This window comes from Blennius ocellaris (assembly GCF_963422515.1).
Source record: "Blennius ocellaris genome assembly, chromosome: 3".
NCBI classification, from domain to species: Eukaryota; Metazoa; Chordata; class Actinopteri; order Blenniiformes; family Blenniidae; genus Blennius; species Blennius ocellaris.
The window spans coordinates 10647431-10670950 of record NC_137652.1 but is presented as its reverse complement, the minus strand read 5'-3'; the positions used below and the strand labels follow the sequence as shown (position 1 = coordinate 10670950).

General features: G+C 37.2%; 1 protein-coding gene across 2 annotated transcripts; it reads right to left on the bottom strand.

Annotated features, from left to right (window-relative positions):
- Positions 1 to 95: 95 nt before the first annotated feature.
- bdh2 (3-hydroxybutyrate dehydrogenase, type 2) lies at positions 96 to 8446 on the bottom strand. 2 transcript variants are annotated; one of them, XM_080519164.1, is made up of 10 exons: positions 8310 to 8446; positions 6294 to 6381; positions 5351 to 5429; positions 3700 to 3796; positions 2455 to 2563; positions 2095 to 2155; positions 1862 to 1975; positions 1509 to 1567; positions 1342 to 1434; positions 96 to 985 (listed from the first exon to the last, which is right to left on the bottom strand). In XM_080519164.1, exons 2-10 carry the CDS (start codon positions 6363 to 6365, stop codon positions 932 to 934), a joined length of 738 nt encoding a protein of 245 aa, XP_080375290.1. In that variant the 5' UTR covers positions 6366 to 6381; positions 8310 to 8446; the 3' UTR covers positions 96 to 931. The 2 variants fall into 2 exon arrangements, with proteins under 2 accessions (XP_080375290.1, XP_080375291.1); XM_080519165.1 differs by having other exon boundaries at positions 6294 to 6378; positions 8310 to 8320.
- Between the last annotated feature and the right edge of the window lie 15074 nt (positions 8447 to 23520).

Below are 23520 nucleotides of genomic sequence, written 5' to 3'. Positions count from 1 at the left end.
AGTGGAGCGGAGCTCACACGGTGCTCTGCTGGAGGGGGGCCAGATGGGTGGCAGGGAAATAAAGTTTCTCAAATACATCGTTTTGGGGTGTTTTATCATTTCTTTATTGGTGTTTCGTCATTGTAAGCAGCAGATTTCAAGTTGGGTGCTTATCTCAAGTATTGCAGCATAGTGAAGTTATTACAAGATGTGTCAACATTGACCATGTACAAATATTCAAGACAGAATAGACTGTTTTTCCTCTGGATATACCGTATTTGGTTTGTGATTAAGGCAGGCATAATAATACAATGTTACACATGAATCAATATTACCAGCAGCAAAGCACCTGATTGGCCCCAAATGTTTACTGCAGCAGAGAAAAACCACCCCAAACATCCATTCACCTATCTTCAACAACTTTATCCTAATCAGAGTCAAGGGGGATGATGGAGCTGATGATCCCAGCTGACTATTGGCAAAAGCAAGATAAAGTCACCAGTCCATCACAGGACAAAGACTTTCACACAATTCAATTTGTTGATTTGGAGTCACAGATTAACTTGACATTTTTTGTACTGTGGTACAAAACCTGAGGGAAATGAAAAATAAGTCTGTTCTTTACGTCTGTCTTCGTTTGCATGGAACGACAGACGAATCGGAACCAGACAGCATCCACAGGAGATCTGAACGTAGTTCTCCAGGATGTTTTGAAACTACCTTCTTGTAAATTTCAACAGAAATTGTGGACAAGTGTGCTGAAAGCAATCAATTCTACTGAGCAGGAAACGGTGAGTCAAACCAAATCATGAGTTCTCTCCTGCTAATTCATATTGAGATTTGTACTTCGTGACAAAACTAAACCATTAACTTTTTTTCCCCAAGCACTAGTCTTGCAGCTCCCCTGCAAGACCAGGGTAAAAAGTGAGCGTCTGAACTTCGCAGTGGTTGCTCACAGAGACCATCCCCCATCAATGATTTGCTCTGTACCGGTCACATAGGCCGACTGGAAAGAAACAAAGAAATATTACACAATTTGTGAATCACTTATTACAAAACGCAACTGTCTTTGTGTCCTTCAAATGTTAAAATGCCTTCAATGATAAACCTCAATAGATTACATAATACATAAACTAGAAAATTCCAGACGAAATGTTTCGGAAATGGTTAGCCAAATCGTGAACAAAAGTTGTAACAACCTATTCCTGAATGTTCTGCACGTTTTGATGTGCTTTTTGTGTCCATGTTCCCAACGGTGCAGGACTAGTTAAATAATAATCATAATAATAAAATTGAAGGATAGCAATCTTTGCACCTTGCCACTAGGGCAGGGACAAGAATGAAATGGCAGGGAGCACTCACCTCATCTGAGGCCAGGTACACACATAGGTGAGCAACCTCTTCAGCTGTGCACATTCGGCCAGTTTTCTGTCTCGCCATAAAATCTTTGAAAGCCTGCAGAAGAGTTACGATCTCAGCCGTAGCATTTTTTTACTTTCAAGACTCCTGTTTTTGAGAGCCTACAGTACCTGTTCGGGGTCGGGCTGGGCCTGGATCCTACCCCTCAGTGACGGAGTGTCAACAGTCCCTGAGGAAACACAAACCATGACCCTCCTCTAAAACATTGATGAGACTTGACACAGAAATACAAACATTTTACTAAATTAATGCATCAATTCGTGCTGTACAAATTATATCAGAGAGTCTGCACAGTATTTTTAAGACTTTTGTTCTTGAGCAAATTTAGTATTACTGCCATATTGACTGTGATGGCATAAAAAGCCTTCAGTCTCTCAAAGCCAAATGACAGTAAACCTGAGTGAAGCAATAAAAAAAGATGTACACTGACAAAATGTAACTCTGACCAGTTTTCTACACTCACCAGGACACACACAGTTACAACGAATGCCTTGCTCAATGAAATCGGCAGCTATGGATTTGGTGAGGCCGATCACTGCAGCCTTGGAGGTACTATAGACACACCGGTTCACCACACCTACACGAAGGAAGCACGTGTCAGTTAAACAAAGGCAGACTTCTAAAGCAGGTATGGAAAGATGAGATAGCTGCAATAACGGGCTAACCTTGATTTAATATGGAACATTTTTTAAATACCTTTTATGCTTGAGGCAACAGAGGACATGTTAATGATGTTCCCCGACTTCTTTGCCAACATCTAGAATGACGACAAATTAAGAGGAAATCATTGAAATAATGACGATTAAAATTATAATCTTAATTTTCCAGAGAACTGACAAATGAGCTCAGATTGCACGAAGAGACAGTTTGGTGAGTTTGCAGCTAAAGCAGGATTAGGTGTTGGGCAGTCACTGCCCCTCATGTCACAGGCTCAGAGTAATGCAGCTTATCTCCGCGGACAAAGGATGAGAACAAAATTAAAGGCATATGTCCCTCAATGTTCAACAGTGCCCCATAAAAGGTGTTTAAGCATTTAGTTGTGTGGGCAAAGGTCACCTTAGGCAGGAAAGCTCTGCACATGAGGTACATGCTCCGCACATTCACATTCATGGTGAAGTCCCAGTCAGCCTGTTCACAGCTCAAGATGTTGCCATGGTGCACAAATCTGAATTTTAAAAGAAGGGGGCTTATAATCTCAGAAAGCTGTACAATGAATGTGATGATAATATGGATGAACATTCAAGGTATGATGTCAGATCTCATATATTAATTAGTATCAAAGCACACAACAGTAAATCAAATGACTACATTGAGAACATGTTTTGCTGTATTGTGGAGGGGCTTTAGTCCCAAAGGTGATAATTTAGAGTCCTGTCCTAAGTAGATTGAGCAAAGGTCATGTAAAGGTTAAACCGTGCGGTTGAGGGATTTTAGAAATGTAATTCAACAGGAGGTTAAATGGGCTTATTGCGGAGGCAGCATATCTAAGGGGCAAACAAATATGACAACACTGAATGGGATACGCATTGCACACCTATCTTTTCTATATTCTGGAGCAGATTTAAACAGGTTTTCTAGTGATTTGCAGCTTAAAAAAAGAAACAGCAGCATGCTTGTAATTTGACACCCTCCTCCTCATCAGACCTCATCTTGTGCAACAAAAAGTCTTCCACTGAACATTTACAGGTGTTTGAAAGGCGACCTGTTCTTTGAATGTTGTTATTCTGATCATCATTGTTTCTTTAAATATATATTTCTTTTCCGTAATGATTTTGTTGTGATACTAATACTTTATTAATTATACCTTATATTTTGTCACCCTGTTAAGAAGCACTTTGCAACTATAGCTGAAAAGAGCTTCATAGATAGTTGTTTATAGAAGGGTTTTATAGATTTTGCCAGAACCGTACAGGATGTTTAAAATCGATCAATAGTTTATCTAAACACAAAAATAGGGCCGAGTTTCTTCTAAGTGACAAATAAAAAAAAAAATATATAAAGACAAAGGAGGTTTTAGTGTTTCCATCTGCTCCCTTCTGTGGCTGAATGCTTTTCTTGACGCCTCCTAAAGAGTTCAGGGTGAAGGGCCTTGCTCGGGGAGCCACAGCGATGAACTGCTCGCAGTGGGATTTGAATCAACGAACTTTAATTTACAAGCTTGCTTCCTTTACCTTGATGCCACCCCTGCCCATGTCTTTCTCAGTCATTAGTCATTTATCAAATGCAAACACAAAATATAATAAATAAATATAAATAACATACAATGTTTTTTAAAATCATTAAAAAAAAAAAACATTGTACCCTGCGACGTTGAACAGCACATCTACACGGTCATGTTCTTTGGCCAGGGCTTCCACTTGGTCCTTTTTAGTCACATCCACCATTTTGGTCTTGATCCCTGACAAAGAAAAAAAAGAAAATTGATATTTCCAGTGATTTTGTCTGTACATTTGTTTTCTCTATAATACTGATAGTTCTCTTTTTTGTCTTATTCACATTTCATATTCCCATTTATTACATTTCAAAGAATATAATCTGTTATAAAACGCATTTCTATTTTTGAAGGGATACATCAAAATGACAAGTCCTTTTCCACCGCACTGCTTCACATTCTCAGTTACACACATGTGCCTGCGAAATTGTGCAGACATACTGCATGTGCTTACTCAAGGCTCTCATGAAAATACAAAACTGACGCTTGATAAATGAAGAGGGTTCATCAATGTAGATTTTCCAATTTTTTTTTTCTTTTCTTTCCGACCTCTTGGTCCAGATTGAAATACATAAGGAAGCACAATCCTGCTTCTCAATGATATTACCGAGTTGTGAATAACATCCAAGATATGTGCTGGACTACATGTCAGAAAAAAAAAGAGAATAATATGTTATGTGTCATATTTATAAGAGCTTCATTTTTTATGTAAAGAAGAAAAATGGTATTCATGCAACCATGTGAATTATTGAACGTGCGTATGATTGTGTGTGCAACATTCAACTTGTGTGTACATTAAACTGATCATGTCTGATGTTAGAAGTACTGATTTTATAGTAGACAAAGGTTGACAAGATTACATGATTGATGGCTCATGTATTTTAGAGATTTCAGTTTGGGTTAGTTAATGAATTAATTCATATATTTGATCTAAGCAGATAAGACACAATCACATTAAAAGTGCTTTCAGGAGTGACCTGGCCAAGACACTGGCATAAGAATGGAGTAACAGAACTAATTTCTGTCTCTCAGAAGAGTGTTGGAGGTCATGACGTCTGATCCTTTCAAATATTTGTGAAACCAGAAAAAAAAACATTCTTCAGCTCAATTTTAGCTCTTGACAAATGCATCTGTATGATTCCCTGAGAGCAATGGCCATAATGGCTGAGGTTTCCAGCAGATATGTATTAAGGGAGTGCAAGAATACATTTACGATGGAAAAGGCAGCCAGAGAGCGAGAGAGAGAGTCTGCGGGCAGATAAACACTGACGATTTGTATTGCATACAAACTGCTACACAAAATCCAATTTCTTTAAAGTGCAGGTTGGAAACAGTCAAATAAAGCAGATTTCCACAATCCAATAACAGTTGAAGTATTTAGTGGTCAAACTTTACCTGACTTGAAATCAAAACATTTCTAAAACAGTTACCTAATCACGATGCAAAAGTATTTACAAGATGTGACCTTTTTGATTTCAACCCCTTGATCAGTGGGTGATATGGAAGCTAAAATGCCCCGGGTATCTTTCATGTTCACAACAGCTGCATTGATATTTTATTGCTTGTGGACATAAAGTGAACATTCAAATGGAAACTAATTAATTTTTGAATCTGCCACCAAAATGTAAAAGTCCACACCTTAAGTTGTAAATTTGAGCGCAAGAGAAAAAAAAGAGGCAGGCTTCCTGTTTGCTTCACAGTGGCTGTCCAGCAGATGGCAGCTGCGCACATGAATCCTACCTTGAATGCCTTCCAGCTCCTTCAGCTTCTCTCCATTTATGTCTGTGGCTGTGACCAAAGCTCCTTCCTTTGCAAATGCCTGCAGTAGAAACAACGTGTGTCAAACCAAGTAGTTTCAAAATGTCTACACCTGGCAACCAAGACCTCAACACGAGTTGATAGCAAAAAATTATTTTATCATATGAATCAAGATAAAATGTTCAATTCACAAAATCAGTTTATGATGATATAAATGTTGGGAACCAGAAAAGGAAAGCTATATGCAGCTAGTTATCAACCTGATCTACCTGAATGCAAGCAAATTCCATCCTCAGGTCAACAATAACAATACAGAATTGCAAGCCAGTCACTTCTTAAACCTGATCCCCCATGTCACATCAAATCCATACTGTTTGGTCAAAAAGCATTCTTTAGGTGTAAATAAAATACCCCCTCTCCTCCTTTAGAAATCATGTGACTTCAACCTAATGAGCTGAGACATCTTAAATAGACATTTCTATTTGAATTCATCAATTCAGTACTACACAAAAAAAAACCACAAATCTCTGCAATACATTGCACGGCTGAAGACATCGCTTGAAAAGAAGTGTGAAAGATTGTCAAGTGTTTTTTTTTTTTATCACTTTGCGGAAGATCATGTGCATGAGCAATAAATTCCATCTGTGTTTTCATTTTAGCAAGAATTGTTATTGTCACATTGTTGCTTGTAATGCATGTCAATGAAGTGGTGTTATCAATTCATATTTTCAAAAGGATATTAAAACATAGCAACAAATGAAAACAACATTAAAATCTGCTGCAGAACTAAGTGACTAAAATATGTAATCTCTGCCAAAAATATACAGATATATCATTTTCTCCAGCCAGAGTTGGTAAATGAATCATTTCCTCTGTGATTTGGAAGATAATAAATCAGTGAGAAGTACTTATTAAAGCTCATTACTATTGCGGCAGCACGTCCAATCCCCTGCGCAGCTGCAGACAACACAATCACTTTTCCATCCAGGCGACCCATAGTGCTTTCTCTGCTGCTGTGAACACAACAATAAACAAAACTATAGTGATGATCAGTAACAGGTTCATTCCAATGATAAATACTCTTTCTTTAGTAAAAGCATCATTAAGATTGTGTTCATGCAGGATTGATATCAAACCATTTCGTGATTCCAATACGATGCTGTTTTCAAAATCGAAATTGTATGTGTTGAAAAACAATATGGTGTGGCCAAACCCATTCAATTGTTTGTTTGTATATATTAAAAATGTACATGAGTAATAACCTAATTAAAGTCCATCTAGGCAGAATGGATCTGTCATTATAGAGATTGAAGGGTGAATACTGCCTGAGGGAGTCTCAATAATGTCTTGAAAACGCTTTATGCATTTACATATAAAAGGAAATCTTTTCTGAAACTTGACAAATAGATAGGCAGCCCTTCAAAATTCCAAACACAATATTCCATAAAGACAAGGTGAAAAAACTTTTTTTCTTAAATGTTTGCAATGGTGGGAGGCCCACTGCACACTTCAAAAATTACTGACCTCCAGAAAAAAAGAACTGAAACAGAAAACAGCCCCAGTGGCCAAGAAAAAATATTGAAAAAGATGAATAACCCTCAAAATAGCCTCAGTTAAAAAGAGACAAAATATAATGAATGGACACTCCTTGGTGCTTGCAGGTTAATAGTTCAATAACTGAAAAAAATAGTATTGGTCTATTTAATAATGTCTGCTTTTTTGCGAAATAATCTTATAAAAACATGTAGAATTTATCACACATTCTGAATTTTTTTTTTTTTTAAACAATAGTGTTACTGTTTATGAGGACTTGGAATCAGATTTATGGCCTTACAGTGTACAGTGACGTACAGTGTTCCCTGTCGCTGATTATAATCCATAGAAGATGGCCCGTTGAGGAAACAGTGTGTGTTTTAACAATCATTTTCTTATCTTGTCTCTTGAAGGACAATAAATTCAATGTAATATTCAAACCCCATCTTACAGTTAAAAAGTAACTCAGCTGAACTACATTTACAGGCATGTTGTTGTTGGCCCGTATGCGATCAGCAGTTGCCTTCCCCTTCTGCAGCCTATCTGCCAGTTTTCTCCAGTCCTCGCTCATCGGGAACCAATCAGCATACTGAATCACTGAATAACTGAATCCGAAAGCTATATTGAATATTTCTCACCAATTTCTTTCCCTGTGCCATGTTTATAATGATATTGTAAAGTTAAATAAAACATGTCAGGTATGTGGGAAATTCAATTTCCAAGTAATGGTTGGCTTCCATAGACTACTGAAAGTTTTGCAAGCGCTGCATGTCAATCTGAGCAAAAATGGATCATTCTGTATGTGAGGCATACTGTGTTGCACAGGCCCTTCTTTTTTATCACAACAAAACGTTTCTGGTGGAGTCATATAGTGTTTTCATCAAATAAAGTCATGCCTCGAATATGAGGGTGAATTGATGAGTTTGCATCAGTCAGTTTCAACTTCATTCACTCCATGTGCTTCAAAAAGAGAAAAAAACGTGGTATGCAGAATCATCAGAAGGCATGCGAGTATTTATCAATGCATGGTTGGAAAAGCACACAGCTGTCAACGGATCACTTTGGCATTGAAATAAACATAGATAGCGGAAGTACATGATTTGGGGTTTTGATTTAGATTTGGGGTTGTTATATCTGCGTGTTCTACATGGTTGCAAGCGTTTACCATAGTTATTAAACAAAACTGTGCACTTGAATATGTGAACTACACAGATTTCTTATGATCGTTGCATAACAGCTTTCCATAACCGAGCCTCGCTGTGCAGAGAAAGTAGCAGCTTATCTTCAATGCCGTTAAACAGTGTGTCACCTTCAACACTGACGAGTTATGTAAATCCGACAAACAAAGTTAGGGTGCATATGTTTGGCCAAACTTTAAACGCAACACAAAGTCACGTCAACAACTCACCGAGCGCTCAGTCCCTGGTCCACCACGCTGAATGAACGGAGAGGGTAAGCGAGTGACGTACCTGCTGCTTGAGCTCCTATTGGCTAGAAAGCAGGAAGTATTTTCTAGAACGGCATTGCTTATAAAATCTAAAAGGCAGGCAATGTAGTGCAGGTGTCTTTCTTTCTTTCTTTCTTTCTTTCTTTCTTTCTTTCGAGGGGTGATAATGGTATGCATAGATATAAAACGGACAAGCTTGAACCAGCAGATGGCGGTAGTGCAACTTCACGGACGCCAACTGCATTTGAGCTTAAGTGAAGAAGAAGAAGAAGAAGAAGAAGAAGAAGAAGAAGAAGAAGAAGAAGAAGAAGAAGAAGAAGAAGAAGAAGAAGAAGAAGAAGAAGAAGAAGAAGAAGAAGAAGAAGAAGAAGAAGAAGAAGAAGAAGAAGAAGAAGAAGAAGAAGAAGAAGAAGAAGAAGAGAGGGAAACAGTCGCCAGGGCCGATATGATTGATGGGAAACACTGTAGATAGAACCAACAGATGGCGGTAATGCAACTTTATGGATGCAAACTGCCATTGAACCCAAAAGAAGAAGTTTGTTTGCTTGTTTCGTTCCACATTTGATCGTCAAAGTTTTCCAAAACCTAAATTAAAACGCAAATCTTATTAACCTACTGAAAATACCACAAACAAGTGAAAATCTTTCATATTCGGCCAAGGGTGAAACACTCATTTATAGTTATGGAGCCTCATAAACATACATTTGATCTCAAGTGGGATAGATCAATACAATCATGGGACGATAACCATAATTTATTACTATTAACAACAACAATAATACATTCATTATACCTCATTTCTCCATCCTATATTACAATGGGCAGCCACATTACCCTGCTTTAGGAGCGGCTGATCAAAGATTTTGCTTGGACCCACAGTGGTGGCCTGTCCACTGTAGCGATCAAACCTGCGAGCTCCCGATCCCAAGCCCACCTCCCTAGCCTCTACACACCATCACCGCCCTAAACACTGTAGAAGCATACAATTACTTGCACGACTAAATACTCTCATTACTGGAACACCACTGAGAATATCCGACTCCCACTGAGTGCTCTCATATCTCACAGAACACAACGTTGTGACTGAATTTCAAGTGAAGCAGTGGACTGTTTATGAAAGTGAGGCCTATATATATTTAGTATGTGTATGTGCATAGTAATTCTCAATAAGAGTCTTGACAGCTCCATCCTCTTTCCTGAGCATTGTGCATGAATACCTAAATTCTATTTAACGTAGAAGTGGATTATTTGGTGAATAAATGAAATACACTCCTAAATGAAGAGAGACGCAAGGATGTGCAGGTATTGTTCAGGAATATAGTTTCCCCAAAAGAACACAATGATATTAATTTCAATCAAGAGATACAACATAATCACACAAAGACATTTAATGGCTTCAATATGCAAAATGACCAAACAAACAATATGAAAAACACATAATCACAGATGGAGAAACTATTAACTAGAAAAAGAACAAAGTGAAGCAAAATACAGATGGATCCAAGGAAAGAAAATTTTAAAAGGAGGCCAAGTGACATGCAAAAATATACAGGAGACACAACAAGAGACACATAATGAGCACCTTTTATTTGGTCTTTAGCTGTCTTGATTGCCATTGAGGAACAATCTTTATCTTTTTATTTTCTGCAGAATACATTCAACATTATATTATCATTCCTGTCAGTCTTAATGCTCTTTGATATTTCATCGCAATGACTTTCTTTGTTTGTGTGGAGCACATTAGTTGCATTGCTGCTGTAATGTACTATACCAATAAATGTGTCTCGTGTATATGTAGTTTCTGACTCCATTTTTCTTAAAGAAACCGTACAAAATACCAATAAACACCTTGCCTTGCCTGAGATTGTTTGCTATGTATAGGCTGTTCCCAATACAATTTAACTTTTCATATTTTAAATGTGGCTGTCCCATATTTATTTGAGACATAGATGTGAATAAATCAAATCACATTGATGACAACTACAGGCTAACCCTGTTTACAGTCTTGACCTGAGTTTACCATCAATTCAGACATACGTAGAAAAGCCTGACTGGTGCATGTGACTTTTCAAAAGACCTTGTAGGTGCAGTGAATGATTGGCTATGCATGAACAATTTCCCTTTTGCCATTGCCACAACCAGCCCATCGGCTACTCTCGCGTGACTGCAAGGGAGAGTGAGAAAACCCTGATTATTCTCATCACCTCATATAATTGACTCCTTGGACAACGATGTACAATTCCATCAGTTTACAATAACTTGCAAAAGATGAGACGAGTGGCGAGCCAGTTACATCTAAATAATCTCTGCCGCTGGTCTCTTGTTGATGCAGTAATTTACATTTTCACTATGCTTCCCACGCTAATCCATATATGCAATATAACATAACTGTACAGTATGTATATTATTTGTGTAATCTTTTATGATGTGTTCGAAAAGCAATCATTTTCTCATCTTTATGTATTTAACTCATATTTTTTTTTCAAATATAGTGTGTGGGAGTTTTTTTCATTCACAAAACTGTATATTTTTCCCCCCATATATTTGCTCTTCAGTTCATTGGATGTCAGCTTCAAAGCGTTAGCAAAACACTTTTTGAATACCACCGGTGGAACGCCATTGTGGAGGACACAGAAAAGTCTTCAAGGACTCCTTAAAAATCTAATGCATTTCTTCAAAACAAATTAGGTTGACTGCTGACCCCAAGGTCAGCAGTCATCACCATGAAGTGACAGTTTGGCTCTTCTGCCTGAGAATGAAAGCTCCATTTAATATGTGACGTATTTCCTCCAGGTTTGTATATTTTGTGGCGATAGAAGCATTGCTTTTGTTTTGTACATAAAGGGCAGTGTGCTCGTCATCACTCAGCCAGTGGAAACAGTTGGTATTTTGTTTTCTCTGGGGGGGATGAAAGTTTGATGAATGACAGCCCAGCTGTGAGTTCAAATGCTATGTACTTTCTCGGCTGTGCACACAGCTTGTTGTATTGATGCTGCAGAGAATATGAGAGGGGTCTCCTGGTGATGTCTGGTTGGTTTTTATTTGGTATTGAAGGTTTACTGTAAGATTCCTCTTTGTATTGACATTTTAGATCTATATGTGGACTTTTACTTATATTATCTTTCAGGCTTTGTGGGGATGCCTTGAATCAACCTTTGTATTCCCTAAGGAATGCACTGCTAAATTGCTCACGTTTCAGAAATCCATGAAATAGCATAGAATCTGCATTAAATGTGACTCGTAACAAACCTTTAATGACTTATTGATTGAACTGGTAAAAAATATATTGAGGTTCCCACCTTAACGCTACATATCCATTTAGTCCAAGATACTCTGTCAAGACACGAAAAAGATATAACTCTTAGACACGGTTAATAAAAAAAATTAAAAAAACTCACTCCCATCCCATGATCAGTTTAAAAGCCAAAAACCAAAAACAAACTCATGTATTTATTTAAGTTTGAACTTTATTAGGTTTGATTGTTTGCTGTTATCTCTGTGCTTGCATTGGTGCTCACATGGTGACACCAGCGTTTTCACTAATTCACTAGTTTTCACTTCCAAATACATGCTTTTTAGGTTTATTATTGCCTATACTGTAGATTCATTCTTTCTGTGTTTCCCCATCAATGAACTCTCAACCTAATATCTATCCATTGATCCATCCATACAGTTTTGTGTAATGTACATTCGACGCTTGTGATATACTTTGATTTTCAAGTATGATAAAGTTATATACATACTCAGTGGTTGTAGTGAATTACTTTGTTTATTAATGGTATAATTCACAATTATGCAGCCTTAAATGCATTTAAGAAGAGTACTATTGGATGAATAACTGTCACAACAAAAATTGACATTACAGGCATCCTTCCTAAATTTAAATGATATAATGAGTAATAATATAGAAATAGTAAACGTACATTTTCCAAACTATTGATTAAGTTTAAAATTTAAACCTGTAAATGATAAATAGGTTTGGCGTAAACAAAAAGTATTTTGCACTGGTTTGCTTTCTTTTCCAGGGATTAATCAGCAAAGGATTAAACATTGTAAATGGGGAACAAAACACATTACCACTTGTACCACAAATATAATTTAAAACCGGCAATGTATACAAGGGAGAACAAAAGCACACCTTTTTATTACTCTAATAATCAAGTTATGAGTACTTAATATAAATTAGACTTATATTTCAGTTCATTATTCGATTGTGGGAATAATGACCATTGGTATATAATAATAACAATACATAATCATAATTATATGCACATTCATATTGTCATTTTGTACACATAATATAGTCTGTTTCATGCATAAAGACACAAGGCTTTTCATTTGGCCTCAGTTGTTAAAAGGTTTTATAGGCAGCAGGTTATATTACAGGCATCATGTTTGATGGCTTGATGAGTTTTCAAAGGACACTAATGCAGCCTTACACGCAGCAACAACAGTGATTGCTTATAGATTTCACCAGAAAAATCCCTTTTCCAATCTCGCAGCGTTCGATTGTATCGGTGCAAGAAAACTATAACTCAGATGGATTGTTTGTATTTCTTCCATGGCTGTAAAATTGCCACACAGTATGCTTTAATGATTGGTTAGACATCCAAACTATTTGAAGCTGTGGTAGGAGGAAGCAACATGTGAGAAAATGTTGATTTGGCCTCTATCTTTGTCTCTTGATCAAAATATGAGCATAGGACCAGCTTTCACAAACACTCCCATCTGTTGAAGGTAATCTCTTTGCTATTTCCATCACACTGCCAACTGACAAAATGTCTACCAACCAGTAATTAAATCTGCTCCAGTCTGATGAAAACTTGGAAGCTTAAAATTGGATGCTGTTTGAAGTTCTTATCATCGAGTTGGGGATGAACTCGATTTAAAAATTTCTACACTGGATTGCCACAGTGTTTGCATACAAGGAATTTAAAACACCAATTTTAACATGGTTTGAAGTACACATAACTAGCAGTGAAGAAAATAAACAACCAACAATATGTCTGTCAACAATTTACCCTCTCTGTTATGATGAGAGAATTAAAAATATTTTTTGACAGACAATATGCAGGTACGGACATTTCCCTTCAGTGCAGCTTGAGCAATTTCAAACCATGCAGCATTTTATGTATTCCAATCCTTTTCAACACAACCCGACTGGCATCATGACAGAATACACAGTGGCAGTGGTCAATTGAAAAGCTCTCTCTCATTTTGCTTCCTATTAGGAGCAGGCTGGACCGATATGCTGGCAGCAATGAGTTGACCCCAGTTTTGTCTTTTTTTTTTTTTCTTCTTTTTTTTTGGATTGAATGGGAGGCTGCTTGGTTTCACAGCGTGCAGGGTCATTTACAGAGGAAATAGCAACGAGCTCTTACATCTGAGAATGAGCTTGTGTGGCCGTCGGCGATCGGTCGATTAAACTTAAGCTCAATTATTTTCAACACAGGGAGGGATACAATTTCACACCAATTCAAGCAACTTCACCAGAAGAACAAAACACATTAAATAATTAAACTATAAACCTTGTTGCCTATATCAGACCCCATGAAGATAAAAAAATATATATATTTTTTAAAACAACCCAAAAAAACATGTTAATGGTTGTTGGACTCTATCACCGCTGAAAATCAACAAGTGTGTTGGGTAGAGGGCCCATTACACTGCTGGTTGTTCACAACAGCCTATTTCAATATTTTCATCATATTGATTTTACATCCAATATGTCTTTTAATACAGAGTAAACATCCTCTCCCCTGCATGGTTTCTTCACAAATCACATCCTGGGAATATATATACTTGGCAAACAGCTACAGTATGTAAGGGAAACAAGCACACTTTCATTTTAATGATACTTGAAAAAACACAAATTTTCACTCATTTGCCATCTTTCAAAGCAGTATGTTATTCATTAGTAATACTTAAGGGAGAGTTTTGTGGAGTAGACCAAAACAGTAGAGGCAGGCTCCAGATGGGCAAGAATAATTTTCAGGATCCAATCTCATTAGCATGACGTAGTTTGATTTGAGAAGAATGTAAAAACTACCTTTGCTATACTGTTGACGTGAGTGCCGTCACAGCCAAAAAAGATAACGGAAAAGATCCAAAAGAGGGTTTTGTTTTCCACACACTGTTTCCATCTCCGCTGCTGACTCCAAGAAGCTTGAGTCAAACATCAGTGTGCCCTGTTCACGTCATGATTCATATTTACTGGAAACACAGAAAACATTTCTTTTTATGATTTATGTTACTTGCCAGAGCATATACAGCTACAAATGTAAGAAATAATACAGCAATTGCATGCTTCAATGCTTACATTTGTCACATTTTCAGGAAATACATCATGCAAGACGACTGAATATGAAGGACTACATTTTCTATGTAAGACTGCAGAACAGGTGCACAATCACAACCTTCTGTGATCAGTCAAAGAAATAGGGTAAAGAAAATATTTAGCAATTTCTGAAAATGCTAATAGTAAAAGTATATATAATGCAGAAATTGAAAGTGTTGTTAGATTTTTCTAAGTTGTTTGGTCTGTTAGGATGGCTCTTGAACAAGGATCCCTGAGGAACAAATGTCAGAAAGTATAAAGGTTAGAGGTTAGAAATGCAAAACATAGGGGACAGAATAAACATTTTCTTGTGATGTTTTTAACTACACGAAATGCAAGGACTTTTCAGTATGTCGCATTTACAGTCAGAGTGAAACAATAATGTGAAGGCTCAAACTTGAGGAAACATTTTTAAAAAAAAACAACTCACGCATAACTTGACACGTTTGTTTAATCACACCTCATAAATACAACAGCCTTGAACCATAGCTTTTTTTTCTAGATACTTCTTCACTGAAAGACAAGCATATTTCTTAGCAGGGGAAATCGTAGTTGAAAACACATTAATTGCACTAAATAAATGTATTGGTTCAGTGTGTTCAATACGTATCTGATAACGGTTGAATTATGCAATTATGATAAAGCTTTTTTTATTTCCCATCGTTGCGTAATTTACCTGTCCCTTCAATGGGTAGCACAAATATTGTTGCACTTTTAGATTCCGATTTCCACACATAGAAGGTGAAATTGGTAATTAAACTTTGAAGGCAATAAAAATGACTTTGACACAGTGTGACCACTTTAACGATTCATAGTAGAAGCAAGTGATTTCTTGTCTTCATAAAAGTAACATTGGAATTTCAAGGCAGTAAAAATAAGTACAAAGAAATGCTCCTCAGAGTGACTGACAATATTTTAGTACAAAAGTACCATTAAAATTTCAAGTAAGGAATGAATAATGTATTAGGACTATAACTGTAAGCAACTTGTGAATGAATTATCATTATAATTATTACTCGGGTGTTTTAAGAATTAATTTGAAGCATGAAAATGATTTTGACCTATGATGTATTTCCAAGCTAGTATAGTATGGTAGTCTATTGACACGCATGCAATTATTAGGTTATTATTATTTTCTTTTCTTTTTTAGAAATGTGATATTCTTGACACACAGTATATGATTTCTTTCTTTTCTTTTGATAATCCAATCAGTAATTTAGAAAATATCATTTTCTTTAATGACAAGGGCTCATTACAGGAGCACCTTGAGAATGTAGAAGAAAAGATTTTTTTTTTTTAACGATTCTTTTGTCACTGAACAGCCTTACTTGACTTTTGAGCTTGAGATCAAAAGCTGAAAGAATAAAAACCCAGAGAGTCCTTTCATCCCTCTGGTGGAAAACCAGCCTGATGCAAGAAGACAGCCTGTCTAACATCCTGAATGGTCTGTGTAGGGGAATATCGAATGAAAATGGATCCATGGAGAGTGATTCTAAAACTAAAGAAACTAGATGGAACTATATTTAAACAAGAATTGATCTATGTTGCAGGTAATTCACACCTGCGGTGCAATTTCAAATACTAAAGTGTTTGCTGCTGACTTCAAGTATGACTCAAGATCGCTCTCTACGTAAATTTCTCTCCACTTCTAAAATGGATTTTGATTCATTTATATTGTTGAATTCACTTATATCCACTTACTTCTCTGTGGCTTTTAATAGCCCCCAAAGTTCTTTAGTCACATTCACCTATTAACACACAACCCCCCACACCTATGAAGATGGACGCCATTCAAAAGAAATGAGGGTAGGCACAGAGGAATAAACAGCTATGTGCAATCCTTTGTGAAGCAGCATCGACTAAAACTGCAGCTCTCTTTTATAGTGAGTGGGCCAAACATTTTATGACAAAAGAGCAATAAAATGAGTTCTCATTGGTGCTACATTATTGAAATTCTACTAAAATATTCATTGCAGTAAAAATCTATTTTGAATGAAGAATGGTTGCATGTCAGAAGCAGCTACTTACCAAATTAAAGCAGTGGAACCCAAATAAGCATCATATCTCAAAAGCTGTGGCACCACAGTGATGTGTGAAGAAAGACATTGCTTTTCATTAGCTGGTGGATATCATACTTTACATTATAATTTACCATTTAAGGTTTTGTTTCAAGACCTTTTATGAAATGTGGACTCCAAAGTGTATAAATGTCTATCAATTATATAAAAGAATCAAACTTTATTTCATAAAATGTTCAGTGTCTGGTGATGGAAATGGCTCCTCTCATGGAGACAAAGCGTCCCTCTTCTCCTTTGGCCCAAATGTTTATGATGAATGCCACAGGCCAGTCTGCAGATAATGAATGAACTAATCAAAATGAGTGTACTTTAAAGTGTGCGGAAAAAGAAAAGAAGAAACTAAAGAAGAGAGAGGGTTACTGGGCCACTTCCACATCAACAAATAGATAGAAACTTGGATCAACCTTTGAGCTTCTTTGTAGTTGGCTGTGCCTGATAAACTTCCAGAGGGCAACTCAGTCAGTCCAAACACCTCGACGAGCTCCCTGTGCAGGAAAAAACGCTCTATATGAGACGCTTTATATACGCTTAATATGCTTTTTTTGAGTTTCACTCATCTTCCCTTTAACATCCATTCATCCATCCATCCATCCATCATTTGGGGATCCCAGAAGCAGGGTAAACCCTGGTCAAAAACCGAGATAGGCTCACACAACCACAACAACGTACAGTTTTGTCATCACATTATCAATTACATGTTCTTTGACTTTGGGAAGAATCCAGAGTAACTGCAGATTCACCCACATACGCATGGGGAGAATATACAATTGCCGTACAAATATCTCGCCAGCCAACAAGCCCAAACTTTTGGAAGGATTTACAGCAGGTTTTACAGTGATATCAGTATTGATTGATTGATTGATTGATTGATTGATTGATTGATTGATTGAACAATTAAATCGCATGTTTCTTGAATCTCGAAAAGTATCATTTGCATAAATGTCTCTACTGTGCATGTCTGGGAAATCGTAAGCATATGAACCGCAGTCTCAAGTATTTCTTGATATCACATGAATATTCTGCATTCATTAAGCTAAAGACCACTGGGAGGCAGAAAAAGCCCAAGTTTACAATCATTGGCTCCAAATCATCGGATTATTAGATATGTTGCTGTACGATGTGCTTTGATACACTCCAGAGCTCCTGGGGGAAGCTTGGCTCTACACTTGAAAAAGCATTGTACCAGCAGAAGAACCTTTGTGCTTCATCCATAGCCTTCTTTAGGAGCCACGATTTCACACTCATTTTGCACAATAAGTAATGACACAACGAGCAATGTTTTCTTACAGACACAGAAAGGTATTAATGAAGGCAAAATGTCTCTTAGCACGAAAATATTGACTTGGTGAGAAAAGGCTTTCTATGAATCAGGGCTTTACACTAATGTAGAGCCAGAGGCAAACAGCAGGTGCACCCTGTCAAAAAAAAAAAAAAATCCTCATTTTTATATGCCTTTATGAATAAGCGTATCAGCAGATCGAAATAGCTTTGTGTATCTTAATAGGAGCAAGGTGGCAGATACATCAAAATACCCAGATGCACAGTTTCCTGTCAAATTGAAAGCTGGGGTGGCCTTCAGTGACAGCAGTGGCAATTATTTCTGAAAAATCCCTGAACTACAAGTTAAGACATGTGAACAACACTTGAAGCGGGCAATGTCAGCTTCATCTGAGAAAAACCTCTGAATAACATCAGATGTCCCCTGCCCTTTGTAACACTGCACCACAACCTATTATATGCAGTATGGCTTTCGACTCGAGTACCAGCATAGTTGTTACCTTGAAACCCAATGGCAGATGCTTAAAGTGCTCAAAATGAGGGCTGGAGAAGTGCCGAAAGCTCAATAAACGTGTCACGGTAAAAGTGCTGGTGTTCAAATATGCTTTAAGAATCAGCACTCAGATGAAAACATCAATGTAGTTATAGGAAAGCAGTGAGAGGGCTTTTTTTCTTGTAATACTTTTCAATAGTCTGCCCGGGAATAACTATATGCAGCTGTGTTTAGGATCACACAGTGTCAGCATTTGCCAAATTTTGACAGCTTTTCCAATAAATCTAGGGAAAAACACAACTATGCTATGCAAAGCTGTTGAGGGACATCTTTTAATTTCGCTGCAGCGTTGTCAGTTAATCAGACAGAGCCAGTCGTCCTTTGGGGTGGAAAAAAATAAAGCTAGTTTGTGCTGGAGATGATGTGTACTGTCAGAGTAGAGGAAGGCTGATACAGCTGAGTTCTTGTATGGTGGGATGTGGACTTTCCAGCTCTGCCATCACGCAAAACTCAAGCCAGCTAAATTAGAGCATACATTCACAACTGTTATTTTCTCCAAAGTTATAAATTAAAACTGATCACTTCAAATGTTTGTTCATATCATTATTATGATTTTAACAGTATTTCAACAGTGTAGTAGTTGTAGCATTATTGGCTCATTTGGATGCTCTTCCTTGTGCACATGTGAGCTTTTCTCCAGGTTCACCGTTTTCCTCCCTCAGTCTAATGATCTTAGGCTAACTGACAATCTGAAATGTGAATTTGAGTGTTGGAAAAAGTCACAACAATGAGCAACACAGTGTTATCAATGGATCGCCTACAGTACATATTGTACATATTTATTGACTCTGCCTTTAATCTTGAGCCACATTAGCTAACATGATGTTTCTTGGTCACGTAGCCACTCGGATAATGCAAAGCTGTGCAGAGAAACATAAGGCTGTGAGATTGGTGCAATGGTGAAAGTACATCAATGACAGAGATCAACTTTCACTTCACGATCATGCAACTAAACTTTGACTATAAAATTCAGTCTGCTGAGTATGGAAATATGTCATCATTTTCTTAATGAGGATTTACCACAAGCATATATTACGTAAACAAAGCAGTGAAAATGATGATAAATAATGAAACACAGTTGCACAGTCTGAAGTGCAAAAGGAGATTGATGACCACTAAACAGATGCTTTAATCTGAGTCTTGTTTTTGTAAAAAATAATTTTTATATAGAAAGTAAACCATATGGAAATATGTTAACACAAGTGGAATTAATTAAAAAATTTTCCCCTGATCCTGGATGCCTATTTCATGATACTTCATTGTTTTTCTACTGCAGCACACTATGTTCACAAGAGTCCATCACTGCAGACATTGGCTGAACCTCCTCAGTACATCAGAGGCTTCAGACAGACTCCAATGACCCAAAAAGCATTTTTCTTGATTGTAGGCTAATGCAAGAGGACTTTGAAGCAACCCATACAGGCACAACAGATGCAAATATCTGGAGAGAAAGCACACAAACCAGGAACTGTCTGACTAGTACCATAACACTGCACTTCTCTGGACTGTTGCTCATTATTTAAAGCAGTTGCTAATTATCATTTTCTGGTGTCTGAAAAAAAAGACACCAGAAAAAAAAAGTGTCTGAAAAAGAGTGGTTATCATCATTGACCTGAAGCAAATAAAAGAGTTATCAGTCGAGGCCAAATATTTGGACTGATTGCCTGGTCTCTTAGTTCATTTTCCTCGATAGCAGTAAAGACAATAAAATGCTGTGTGCTGTGAGCTCTGTGTGCTGTGGAAGTCATGAGATTTGTTTCCCTCAAGTTACACTGATACTTATGGCAAAATTACCTTTCTTACATTGAACACTGGTTAAATAAATGTGTTTTCCAGATGTCAGAGTCCCCTGACTAAATTGTATTTGAAGTCATTGACAGTTTTGGTCTCAGCAGCCAAATTGGATACATTAGATGAGATAACTAAACCTTCACTGTTCGATTCGGTCTACTGAGTTTGGGAAAAACAAATTTAAGCCGTAAAAAATATTTCCTGGGTCCAGATTTGCATGGATGGTAATTAGTATAGTCGATAAATTCTCAAAGCTCTTCAAAACCCAGTGACGTAACATTGAGTTTCAAAGACACTGACAATTGTATGGTTTTACACAAATCTCAGCTGCCAAATGGGATCATTGGGAGATCTGCCATGTTCTTCAAGGGGATGCAATTTCCATCAGCTTATTCTCACTGGAGAGGTTTTGTTAACCCACTTTGTTTCTGCAGCTCTTCAAAGAGAGTTTGTGCGCCATTGTTTCCATCAGTAGTCCTTGTTGAATTGTTGAAATGAGGTTTTCAAGACAGTGCAGGTTTTGTGTGCATGCTGAAAAGATGCTGTTTCTCCCATTAAATTCAGATTCAAGTACAGAAACACATAAACATTGACTGAACATCAGATTGACAAAGTTTTACATTCAGTCAGTTATGTAATTCTCAACTTGTATTGTTTTGACCAGTTAAAGCATATTGCTAAAGATATTGAGAGATACAGTGAGGAACAGACAGATATTACTGCAAAGTAGAAGAACCAACTCAAAGAACCAGGTAAATAATCTTTGATATTGCTTTTAAATTTGGCAGCTTCAGGGAAGCTATTGTGAATGAACTTTTATAAATAAGTAAGGTGATGTGCTCATAATGGACAGGATATAGTAATTAAACAATAAAGTAATCAATCGTATAAAGAAATATCAAACACAGTCAGATTTACCTGCAGACTCAGTCACAGTGAGATAAAGCTTACTGAAGAATCAATCCACAAAAGGATAAATTCCCAGGTAAAGTGAATTAAACTGGTTTTCAGACCTTCCTCAGTCATCATCTCATATTTTGGAAAAAGCATCGATGCACATGAGGATTTTTTGTTCTTGTCTTGCACATATCCATTAAGTGAAATCTGCCAAAAACCTGATTATGCTAATACAATGTGCAATGGTAACATGTATTAAAATCAAGTAATTTGTAATGGTCCAAAAGCATTTTAATGATGAAAGACCATTTTGAACCAATTTTAAACAAATGCTTAAAGCAGATATTACATCAGGAAAGATCTTCAAAGTCACTGACAATGTTACTTACCATGCAGGCACAAGGATATCATTTATATAGCTGATTGTCTTTCTTTTTTCTTTTTTTTTTTTTTTGCTAATATTGCATGATCCAACTCCACATCAAAAGACTTTTTAAAGTTAATCTCTGCAGTTGATGTACTTTAAATGTACTGACAGTCTAATATGGCTAAATGTCTCAGTTACATCATCTAACTGGCTGTGCTTTCCCTTGTGTTATTATGGTTACATGTAGCAGTATTAGCATATTGACCCATTAAAGACATTCTGCTGCTCGTTCGTTCCTGTTGTGTCTTATTGCTGTCATGCTGTACGTTTTGCATTTTTTTCCTTCAGGTTGCAGCTTTTGCATTGTAGCGACCTTCAGGACCACTGCAGTTCTACATCAGTTATATGCCTCATTATGCTGAATGACTGCAGTACTGAAAAGAAGCATGAGTGTATCATGCTTTTAATAATACTCAATATGTTGTTCGGGAAAGTTTCACTGAAGAGCTGCTAGATATTTTTAGAAACGACTAATGCAAATATCATTACATCAAAGCGGACATTTTCACTTTTTTAGTTTTGTGTTCCTCCATCTTTCGAAATGCTTTCTAGCATTTAAAACTTAATTAACTTCTTGGTTTGGTTACTAATGAAAAAATTATGGCAGCAGGTATCACAGATTTCATTTTTAAATCAATTTCTGGCGTGACTTGTTGGGGACACATGCCCCACTCAGAAAACTAGTTTCATCCAATTTATGCTGCTCGTCAGCCCGTTGAAGACACTCTGTGCTTTCCTGCCTTGAGCTCCTTTGTGCTGCAGACACACAGACAGACAGACAGACAAATGGACAGCTGGGTTAAAGACACTTTTTACCTAAGCTGAAGTTGGTGTGTGTGCAGATTGAATGAGCTGAATTCTTTAGCAGGGCTTACACACTGCTTGTGTCTTGTCTTTGATATGGATTGCCAGCCTTATCTCATTGAAAACCAGCCTGTGGATCTGATATATATCTTTTACTCCCACACTTTCATCTGGAAGGAAAAAAAGAAGTGTTAAATTAACCATGAGCCAATTTCTTTCTGCAAGTCTTTTTTTTTAAACTTGCGTTGCTTCCTCTAACAATTTACCACTCAACCTTGCTCCATTTCCTCCCTGCATCTCCCCCTTAGTTTACCCCTGAGACCTGGCACATCATCCACCTCTCGACTGACCTTCACCTTCTATGCCAAGCACAATCTGCACCACGAGCTTGGCTATTAATGAAGATGACAGAACAAGAGAACAGCTCTCTTTTGCTTGGGCAGGTCGGACTGAGAGGGTCGAAAAGGTCAGGTTCCTCCACCAGGCAAACGATGTGAACATAAATGCAGCTTAGCTAGAGGAACCCAGGAGGACCAATTGAGATAGGGCTCTCACAATTTAGAAAACTATTAAGGAAAAGAGAAAGAAAAAACAGAAGAAGACTCCATTCACTGGAACTTACTTTTGAGAGATTGTGAAAACACTTTTGTGAAACCACTCTTTTGATGATGTTGCAGATTACGTTTTTGTCTGCCAGCAGTTTTATAAAGCTCAACCACAAAATATTTTTGTACCTCACTCACGATTCAAATTACACAGTAACTGTGTGGGGGGGAAAAAATAAACTCCTTTAAACTAAAAGTATTGCTGATTTTATAGGTATAAACTGTCACCTTGCAGAATATACCTTCCTGAAGGACGTCCTATAATTCTGGAACTTCATTTATGAACATAATTAAATGGACTTCCCTGATATAGTGCATTTCAACTGTGTGAGCTTTCCCATTTCACTTTACATTGTTACACACACAGTACAAACATTCAATCCATTGGGGTACAGTGTCTTG